Raw genomic sequence first — 10,217 nt, forward strand, 5'->3', positions numbered from 1 at the left:
AAAGCTCTCAAAAAGACTTAACAGATAATAGCTGCCTGAATAATTGCATTGCAGTTTTAGTAACTCATTCCCTAATACTATACTAATCATTAATAAATGTTCAAATTCATACTTCTTGTGCATGTATAAATACGAACATTAATGGTTGGTTAAGAAGAAACAAAGTATGAAATAATTATGAGTGACATAACTATCACTGGCCAATTCATTAGATGTTAAATATTAATTAAGATGATAATTGATATGTATTAAGCATGAATCATTCTTGATAAAGTATTTGTAAATAATGAAGTAAGGCTTAGTTCTTACTTAATTAAGGGCTAAATAATCAGAAACTAGAAAGGGGTTTATTGCCATTGTCAATTAACAGATTCACAAACTAGGAACTTGCTTTTGCATTAAGCTGCAACATACAAAATTAATAATGATAGTAACTGAATATATCAATATTATATTATTTTATATTATTTACAAAGGCAATCAAGGCAATCAGTGATTGGCCAATAAAATCCAAAATTCCCGTGAGTCACAACTATGTATGAATTGTTCTAAAGTATAACCAAATAATCCCGTTTCCCCTCACTTCTGCTGCTGAAGCTTGGCTGAACTCAAGGTGTCTTTTACTACAGGTCGCTGAGCATTACTGTGTGGGAAGCATGATTCTGCGTCTCAGTCTGTGTCCGTGTTCAGAGGCCCGTTCATGCTCCGCTCTCTAACATGAGCTTTAAGAACCAGAGCAGAGAGCAGCTTCTTTTAGAGGTCTGCGCATGCTCTGAGGACCACACAGCCTCAAACCAAAGGATCTATGCTCCAACCACGCATCTTTTAGAGACAGGTCTGTGTTTGTAGCCAAGGCTCTGTTCATGTTCCCAATGATTGGATGTTAGTTAGAAACACAGGTGGTCATATAATAACATAGAATGCAAATGTGTGTAATGAATTGGTCCGTGAAGTGTACGATTATTTAATCCATTTAGCACTCTGACATGGTGTGGGGGATTAGCTCAGTAGTATAGGTGTTTGCATCTTCATGTGGGAGACCCAGGTTCAAAGCCCATCCTTACATAATTGATTTTTATTTTTTACACTTTTGTATTATCCACTCAATATTGATGAACACCCAAGGTCTGCTTGCCCATCTTTAAAAGTCTCCACACGCTCCCTCTAAAATGTGTGTCAGGACAGATACTGGAAGGGAGGAACAGAGCATGGCCCAGTTTAACAGAATTATCTGATGGGTTTGTTATGTAACTGTATGACCCAAGATGACAAATGTGGAGCAAAAATAAAAATGAAAACACAGGTCAGGACTGCTGTTGGGGCTGGTTCATTATCACAGAAATCAGTAGCTCTTAGTGGTCTTTTTAACTCGTGCTATCTTTGGGTGTGGATGACCCACAGGTCTGTATTAGAATGCCTCCCCTTCCCTCCACAGGGAGGTTTGTTTGTTTCTGTTGTTTTATGTTTAAAACGTAACTAGTAAAAGGTGTTTTTAACCCACACACCATCTTTGACAGTTGCGCAAGGGTGAAAACAATTATCAATGGGATCAATTTATGTCAACATTTTTTAGAGGCTATTTCATTTATTTAATTTACTGGCTCCCAATCGACATGTTTTTGGTCGTGACAGTTAGCGTTATAATGTAATCGGAGCCTAATGCCTCCTGACCCATGATTCTGTCACTTATGTGCGCAGCTTTTCAATATTTCAATCTATCATAAAAAGAGCAAATGTTGAAATACATTAATAGTGCAAGCTGAATTAGTGACCTAAAATTATATTTAAAGGAGAAACAATATTTTATGAGATCAAATAAATTAATCTAATAATAGATTTTAATTAAATTGAAGGATGGCTTGGGTTCAAATACATTTATATTATTATTTTATTTGTATTTATTTGTATGTATTTGTATGTTCAAATATATACAAATACATAGAAAAATGCTAGAGGCTGTTTAATTGATTTAATCCACATGTTTTTGTTTGACTCATACGTGAAGGAAAGAGCAGACATTGCACTGTTAGCGTTAATGTAACCAGATCCTAATGCTTCTATACCCATGCCTGTGTCACTGCACAGCCATCAAATGTGAGTGACCGAGGCCCGACCCAAAGGCCCTGAGATCAGGGAAGATTAGGTTATCCATAAAAAGCAGTATGTTTTCAGTCAATATTTTCAGTTGCTCAAAGACGAGGCAGGGGCCACACTGAGAGATTAGCTTTCATTCAGCCTTTTCCCTTTACTTTACATACATTTTAGTCTCTACATATTATTTTTCTGGATAGCCCCTTAAGATATATCATTTCTTTTTTGAGTTTCTTTTTTTTTAGCATGGTTTATTGCTTTATGGGCATATGTTTCTGCGTGTCCAGTATGTGGCTGTTGATGCTGAAGTGCTTACTGCTGTGTGCTCTGATGAAGGAGAGCCGGTGCTGCGCCCCAAAGAACGTCACTTTACGGATGGAGCACAGTGACTGTAACCAGTGCGTGGTCATTAACACCACCATCTGCAGCGGCTTCTGCTACACACAGGTCAGAACATTTCACTCGGCACTGGTTCACTTTTGAATAGACCTTATTTTCCACAAACTAGTTTTAAACATGCAAATTGTTTTGTTTATTTCTTTGACGCTGGAGATTTAGTTTTTGTTTCATGATCGATGAGAATTATACACAGACATACAATATAGCATGAATCAGAAAGGGGTTTATTGCCATTGTCAGTGAGCAGAATTCACAAACTGGAACTTGCATTGGCATTAAGGTGTAACAAAGTAGTAGCAAAATAAAAATTATTTATTATTTATTAGTTATATTACACTTTGCATATTTCTGGAATTGTATCATACATTTTTATTAGTTTGCATTTTGAGAATAACTGAACTTTTTCATGTTTAACAGTTAATTATTTTGAAATAGAATATATTAAGACCCTGACACAAGACATACAGTATTTAGTTTTATTTTATCTTTAATTTACCAGTCAAAACATTAAGAACAAATGCTATTTTACAATGTTGGCCTGGTATGACCTTTTCTACTTTTAACTGTTTTATTATTAAAATGACCAATTGTTGCAATATTTCAGATGTGTATCCATACAATCATGCAACCACAAATCTACATAAAAGCTTATTTGAATAATTTCCAATTGTGTTCTTGTTATTGTCAGGACACAAACTTGAGGGGCCGATTTGGCAGGAAGTTCCTGATTCAGCGCAGTTGCTTTTCCCTGTCTATGGTGTATCGTACCGTACATTTACCTGGCTGCCCTCCCAACGGCACGCACCTGGTTTACCCGTCGGCCCTGCGCTGCAGCTGCAGACGCTGTGACACTCGCACACACCACTGTGTTCGCTCCAGACGGGTGCCTCGTGACCGCTGCATGCAAACGGTCAAGAAGATGAAGAGAAGGACCGATCCACCAAAGGAAACCTGAGCATTTACAGAGAGCTGACTAAAACACAAAATACTACAACTGTTTAGATGCTCATTTGGCGTTCAATGTTTGTCTGTTGCTTTATCGTCTTCAATAAATTTGCAGTTTGAATATACTGAAGTTGTCAGATTGTGAACAATATTTTTTGACAGTATGTATGTTAAAAATGCCATTGTACAGCCAGTTGAATATTGAACCTGACTTTAAACACAAACATATTTTACAGTGAATCAATACTCAGATTCCCACACATATTTTTAGTTCTTGTTGGTTGCTGCAAGAAAAACTGCACTTTGCTAAATATAGCACTCCACATCCATGCGCTGCATTTGTGTCATCAATCTACACAGAGAAACCTCAATATTAGTCAGCAGTTGAGAGGTATTTTGTCTGTGATCCAGATTTTGGCTGGTGCGTTGATCCCTTTTGGCTGTGTGTCCTGGCGTGTCGCTCTGGGGGTGGAGATAGGTGAATTTATCCCCTGTATCTGTAGAGCTGCCTGGTATATATATAACCCAGGCGAGCTCCAACTCTTGCCTTGCTCAGTGTCTCCGAGGGGACTCTCCGCCTGCTCTCCCTCCACGGCCTTTTTATTTCTACTCGACTAACTTTTCAACATTTAACAACGGACAATGGCCCAGCAACAGCAGATCAGGTACGGGGCTGTATTTCTATATATTATGTAACTGATTACTGAAAAGTCTCTTGAAAAGTTACATGTTTTCATTTGAATTTTCAAATGTCCCTCTGTGTGTTTTCATGTAGAACTTAACAAACACACACTTTGGATAAACGGTAGCTTCGGCGCCAAAATAATGCTAACGTCCATGACCATGACAACAGTATTTTGTGTTGTGCCAGCCTGCCAGCCAAACTGATCAATGGAGGAGTGGCAGGGATGGTTGGGGTCACCTGTGTGTTCCCCATAGACCTGGTCAAGACGCGTCTGCAAAACCAGCGCAACGGCCAGCAAATCTACAAGAACATGTAAGCTTCAATGTATGGAAAAATGCATGTTATTGTCGTCAAAACTATGAACAAATAGCAATCATTGTTGGTGCATTGTAGCTCACTTTTATATTTCTTTCAGGATGGACTGCCTTATAAAAACGGTTAGATCTGAGGGTCACGTTGGCATGTACAGAGGTGAGACTGTATACGTACTAGTCCAGGGGTGTCCAAACTTTTTTCACTGAGGGCCGCATTTTGAAACTCATACGGGGCAAAGGGCCACAAACAACCTGACAATATCTACTTTGTTGAATGACAAAGTGATTCGTTCAAAATTTTGCATTTGACATAGTTTGGATGAGCCTCCACACCTTTAATATAACTTGGAACAGTAATATTAGGTTGGTATAACATCAAAATGCTTAATCTTTCCAATTTTACAGTAAAACCTACCGCTTCTTGTTGTTTGGATCAACTTAGCAGGAAACGGGAGGGCCAACAAAAATGTGTCTAAGGGCCGCATTTGGCCCCCGGGCCGTAGTTTGGACATGCCTGTACTAGTCACTGTCAACAATGATCTTTTGGTTGACCCCACGATACTCCGCACTCTCCATATTCTCATAAATACATTACATATACCTTCATTATATTTTTCAGGGGCTGCAGTAAATCTCGCCTTAGTAACCCCAGAGAAGGCGATCAAACTTGCCGCCAACGACTTCTTCCGCCACCAGCTCAGCAAAGATGGGTCAGTAGTGCCTTGGGACGCCGTCGAAATGCCACGCTCGTGCATCGATAACACACCCACGTCTGTTCTGTATTCGCATTAGCAAACTCACAGTGTTCAAGGAGATGCTGGCTGGATGCTGCGCCGGGATGTGTCAGGTCACCATCACGACACCAATGGAGATGCTGAAGATCCAGATGCAAGACGCTGGCAGAATTGGTGAGGCCTCTACTGCCGATTGCACGTCAAAGGGTTGATTTTATATATACGTTGGTCAAAATTGTTGTTTAAATGTTCAGCCGCCCAGCAAAGGTTGATGCCGAGTGTGGCGACAACTCTCAAAATGGGTGGGACCAGTGCAGTGTTGTGTCGTTCGTACAACACCAACCCTGGGCCTGTGATGAGACTTTCAGCCACACAGATCACCAGAGAGCTGCTCAAGACCAAAGGATTGTTGGGACTGTACAAGGGACTTGGTGCTACTTTGATGAGGTCAGTGTCATAATAATCTCATGCTGGACTGTTTATACTGTGGACGAGAGGGTAATTATAACTTTGTCTTAACACTTTTCACAGGGATATCCCATTCTCGGTGATATATTTCCCTCTGTTTGCTCACCTGCACCAGCTGGGTCGGCCCTCACCTGAAGGCTCGGCGCCTTTTTACTGGTCCTTCATGTCGGGCTGCCTGGCTGGATCCGTGGCCGCGGTGACTGTCAGTCCTTTTGATGGTGAGTCAATGATGTGCTTATAGTTGAAATATTGATTTACTTGATCAAATTTATTTTCAACTTTGTTTCTTTATCTGTTGTAAAGTGGTTAAGACAAGGCTGCAATCCCTCAAAAAGGGAGCTAATGAAGAAACCTACAATGGAATAGTGGACTGTGTTAGGTAATTTGGAGCACAAGACACAACAAAGTCTTTTCACTTGAACTAAATGGTTTTCTTTACATTGTGTACTCTGCCCTCTTCTGCAGGAAAATCCTAAAAAAGGAGGGTCCTGGGGCGTTCCTGAAGGGAGCCAGCTGTCGGGCCCTGGTTATTGCCCCTCTGTTCGGTATTGCCCAAGTGGTGTATTTCGTGGGAGTTGGAGAGATCCTGCTGGGTTACACCCCTCACAGCGTTTACTCTTCATAAACAAGCTGTTTTTGGTCATTTTACCGACACATTAAATCAGGGGCAGCTTTGCCCTGGGCGTAGCCACGGCCTCAGCTTCTATTACTGTGTAACACTTTATTGTTGGAGTTTTTCTGAGTAGACGGCTGAAGGGACCACGGGGGGTGCTGTTCCAGTGTAAGATATTATGCCTTGAATTATCTCTTCTTGGGGATTCAGAGGAGCCTATTGTGGACTGTGTCTAAATCACTTGAAACTTGTACCAGAGCTTTGGATGAAGTGTAATGTAACCCAAACTACCTGTCCTGTCCTGGCCACCACTACAAGATAAAGTTACTTCTACAGTACTCCATGTGGTAAATGTTCATTAATACAGGAAAGTCTTAATACACGACTGATGGATGACTGGCTTATTAAACATGAAACGTACTTCTAGCCAATCTTAATGCCTCAGGTAAAATTCTATTGTGTGTATATAACTTTTCCTTCTACATTTTTGCAATAGAAAAAATGCCTGTTAATATTTTTCTTTTGGGACCAAGTCTTCAGAAATCCTGCCATGATGTGGGCCACTTTCTGTTACTTGACTGTGGTCACCAGCGCTGGCCAATACTACAGGGGTTACTTTATTGTAAATATGTACTCTATACATTTTATACATTCTCTAACAGTGCGAGTACTTTAAAACATTTTGATAACTGTTATGGCTGAGAGGTTTCACAAAAATATACATGTGTATATTTGTATGTGAATGCTCAATAAAATTGTACGTGTGATAATAACGTGTTTTTGTTTCATTTTCTGATGCAATAAGGCTTCACACATTGAGGCGGTGGCAGGGACATGCCCGACCTGCAGTGTTGGGAAACTTAACACTGGGTAGTCCACTAGGCTCCTCTGCACACATCCCTTCAACCAAATATTCAGCTGTGTGGTGCACTCAAATTGAGAAAGGCGATACCCCAACTTCTGCTACTGGCTGCTAAAGCTGCAATTGGTGATAGTTAAAGGTCTAAATATAGCAGTCAAGTTACATTTGACAACAGAAGAGATTAATTTCTTCTCCGAAAAAGCCTGGAAGTGTGTGGACACAGCATCGATTACAAAGAGGGCTGCGGGCTGCATTTACGAAAGACTGCATTTTCAATGATAGCCACCTTAAATAAGTACAACAAAAAAGTAGTAAACAAACTTTATTTAATTCCAAACATCTACTTTCATCCTGAGAACCTTGGAATGTGATCACAAATAAATTAACACAACTTGAAAAGCTTGACTGTGTACAGTACACTATATCAGATGTGCCTAAATCAAACTAAAGAACACTGTTCATATACGCACAGTGACAAGGTTGTGTGCCTTGGTTATGAACGACAAAACCTTGAATAACTAATAAAAGGTGAAGTGGTAACAAGATTTATCCTCAACAGTTTCAATGCAATATACAAACAACAAAAACTCTACTTACTGCTAAATCACCAGATATTCTATTGTTCGATGTGTTTACATTATTGTCAAAGAAAGGCACATAGACATATTATTCTGAATGTGAATGGGTGACGCTACAGAGCTTTAACTTTAACTTAAATCATTAAACAATGTACAAAAATCACATGTACTCTAGTCAGCATATTGTGTTATACTGACAAAGTTACTGGGACACAAGGAGAGTGGTCGATTTTACATAGTTTGTGTAATTGGAACTGCTTTTCAAGGCACAAAATAAAACTCATTCATTACCACAGCATAACAACTCCCAATCTCCCAGCTGCGGATTAGCTTGCAAACATGGTGATTTGGATCTTCCATTTGTAAGGGACCTGTGTAACATAAGTCTCCAATACTAGCAAAATGTAATATTGCATTTTGCACAAAACACAAATTACAATCTGCCACTGCTGATTTTTCTTTATCTTTTTTTTTTTAAGAACAAGAGTGGTTTCAGTTGACGCCATGAAAGGTCAACATTGAGTTATAGACAGAATATATGTTGCCGGTAAATAGCGTTGACGCGAATTTATGCACAGAGCTGGCATTTGCAGGGTAAAACCACAAACGTGTACATAAAAAACACAAAAAAAGACTAATATTCTGGCAAAAGAGCACCACACACATGTTTAAAACGCTGTCTCAAGTAACATAACACACCCAGTTACGCAGTGGATACAGCAAACTGAGCTATTTGACATCAGATTCCTCTTGGGACTTGGGTTTCCCACAGTCCAGGGGTCAGTGTCAGGATGGTGCGAAAAGGGCCTGACGCTGCAGTGGCATTATGTGGGGAAAGGCCAGTGTGTGGACCTTTTGACAGGAACCGCACGGCCATGAGGAAAAACACTTTGCACACATCGCAGGCACAAGGAGAAGCCCTCTGGTCAAGACGTTTGCCTCATCGGACTGAAATCTAGACTACATCTAGTAGACAGACCAGATTTAAATTTAGCTAATACTAATTTGATCAGATTCTCAAATATATGTTGTTTCAAGCACATTTTAAAAGTTTTATTTTACTGTTTTGTGCAAATACATGAAGGTGCCTAATGTTTTGAATTGGTGTGTGGACCATCTGGCCATCGCACGTCACACAAGAAAATAAATAATTTAAAGTATTGAACAGATTTAGCTAAAGAACATGACATTTACAAATAAAAAAAAAAAATTAAATACACCCTTTGAGTGTAAACTCTGACGTTCAGAGTTTTGGGGAACCATATGAATGCCACACTTGATTTTGGGTAAGATTTAAACGTCTTTTGTGGATGAAGGAGTGGCCCGGTGTCCTCAAATGACCTCTCTGCTGTTACGAATGGCACAGCACAGGACCATGCTGAAGATCATCCCGATTATCTGTCAAAAAGAACGATAACTTTATTCACTTTTTACATGACAGAGCAGGTGTCAAACATGTACTTACCATGACTCCAGCAATGCCGATGCCTACATATCCAATAATGTAGAGTTTACTGTTGAAGAAGTCTTTGATGCCTGTCTCACAGTCCTACATTTCAAAAATATAAAGGGAATTTACTTTCTGATGCACATTACATACAGTAAATGTCACATAAAACAACAAAAAAAACAAGTAGATAAAGTAAATGTGAATTAAGATAATGTATAGATGTACAAAATACTTTCCACTGGAGTAAAAATTCTGTACTAAACTGAAATATGCATATTACAGCCCTGGAGTATTTGTGTGCAGACGGATGCGGATGGTAGAGCTGTAGAACGGAGAACAGTATGTTTTCTTTGGAAATGCTGACAGATTTCACCTTAGTATCTGCATCCGGATCTGGGCAGGGATTAACTTTGGTTCCACAACAGTTTAGCTGAAAGTGCACAGGAAGTCTTATATAATTTCATATAAACAACATTGTTTGGAGTGAAGTATGTTTCTTTTCACTTACAATTTTCTGATAGGAGTTGATCAATGTGCCGTTGCTGTTTTCATTGTAGGTTGATTTGTAATAACTTTGAACATCTTCTATAATCTGGATACAAAAGACAAAGAAAAACACCAGTGCATTTGAAATGATTAGAGAATGGGGAGTGTAACAGTACAAATTTAGAGTATTATTTATTTACAGAAAATGAAAGACTAACCTTGTCTTTGTTGAGGAACCCAAAGACTCCCGCAGCCACCTCAGCTCCAAAGATAATGAGCAAACAGGCAAAAAACTGCAACAGAAAACCCTTATTAGTCACAATGAAGTACAGTCAGTTTAATCATGTTTGACTTACAGAGCCAAGCAGACACTGAGATTCCCGAATAGCTCCGCAGCAGCCAAAGAAACCCACCAGCATCACCAGACTGCCAGCGCCGATCAGGATGTAAACACCTTAACAAACAAACAAACAAACAAACAAACAAACAAACAAACACAAAAAACAAACAAACAAACAAACAATAAGACTGTATAAGACTTAAAGTAAGTAAATGATACACACACAACCTTTCATACAACAATAATCTATTC

The 10,217-nt window shown here is 39.4% G+C and overlaps 3 protein-coding genes across 3 annotated transcripts in view; 2 read left to right on the top strand and 1 right to left on the bottom strand.

Moving 5' to 3' along the window:
- Nucleotides 1-2,338: 2,338 nt before the first annotated feature.
- Nucleotides 2,339-3,451, top strand: LOC140362471 (thyrotropin subunit beta-like). Its single transcript, XM_072448570.1, has 2 exons — nucleotides 2,339-2,538; nucleotides 3,179-3,451. The coding sequence occupies exons 1-2, from the start codon at nucleotides 2,353-2,355 to the stop codon at nucleotides 3,443-3,445; spliced, it is 453 nt and encodes a 150-aa protein (XP_072304671.1). The 5' UTR covers nucleotides 2,339-2,352; the 3' UTR covers nucleotides 3,446-3,451.
- Nucleotides 3,452-3,943: 492 nt separating this feature from the next.
- Nucleotides 3,944-6,587, top strand: LOC140363344 (mitochondrial glutamate carrier 1-like). Its single transcript, XM_072449849.1, has 9 exons — nucleotides 3,944-4,100; nucleotides 4,307-4,432; nucleotides 4,536-4,591; nucleotides 5,054-5,144; nucleotides 5,227-5,342; nucleotides 5,423-5,615; nucleotides 5,700-5,854; nucleotides 5,940-6,015; nucleotides 6,102-6,587. Exons 1-9 carry the CDS (start codon nucleotides 4,078-4,080, stop codon nucleotides 6,259-6,261), a joined length of 996 nt encoding a protein of 331 aa, XP_072305950.1. The 5' UTR covers nucleotides 3,944-4,077; the 3' UTR covers nucleotides 6,262-6,587.
- Nucleotides 6,588-7,421: 834 nt separating this feature from the next.
- LOC140363345 (CD9 antigen-like) overlaps nucleotides 7,422-10,217 on the bottom strand; it is a 17,266-nt gene continuing 14,470 nt past the window's right edge. The window contains exons 3-8 of the mRNA XM_072449850.1: nucleotides 9,982-10,079; nucleotides 9,844-9,918; nucleotides 9,648-9,731; nucleotides 9,513-9,569; nucleotides 9,155-9,238; nucleotides 7,422-9,087 (exon numbers count right to left, since the gene is read on the bottom strand). Of these exons, the coding sequence (XP_072305951.1) occupies nucleotides 9,022-9,087; nucleotides 9,155-9,238; nucleotides 9,513-9,569; nucleotides 9,648-9,731; nucleotides 9,844-9,918; nucleotides 9,982-10,079 (464 nt within the window). The 3' untranslated portion in view covers nucleotides 7,422-9,021. The remainder of the gene's footprint in view (nucleotides 9,088-9,154; nucleotides 9,239-9,512; nucleotides 9,570-9,647; nucleotides 9,732-9,843; nucleotides 9,919-9,981; nucleotides 10,080-10,217) is intronic.

Source organism: Eucyclogobius newberryi, unplaced genomic scaffold (genome assembly GCF_026437365.1).
Source record: "Eucyclogobius newberryi isolate DKJ021-1_F unplaced genomic scaffold, fEucNew1.0.hap1 SCAF_17, whole genome shotgun sequence".
Classification (NCBI taxonomy): domain Eukaryota; kingdom Metazoa; phylum Chordata; class Actinopteri; order Gobiiformes; family Gobiidae; genus Eucyclogobius; species Eucyclogobius newberryi.

Bases quoted from the DNA above. Each gene is read 5' to 3' on its own strand.
- LOC140362471 (XM_072448570.1), top strand. From the start codon at position 2,353: ATGGGCATATGTTTCTGCGTGTCCAGTATGTGGCTGTTGATGCTGAAG. The intron at 2,539-3,178 runs GTCAGAACATTT...TGTTATTGTCAG, and splicing joins GCGGCTTCTGCTACACACAG to GACACAAACTTGAGGGGCCG.
- LOC140363344 (XM_072449849.1), top strand. From the start codon at position 4,078: ATGGCCCAGCAACAGCAGATCAG. The intron at 4,101-4,306 runs GTACGGGGCTGT...GTGTTGTGCCAG, and splicing joins GCCCAGCAACAGCAGATCAG to CCTGCCAGCCAAACTGATCA. The intron at 6,016-6,101 runs GTAATTTGGAGC...CCTCTTCTGCAG, and splicing joins GGAATAGTGGACTGTGTTAG to GAAAATCCTAAAAAAGGAGG.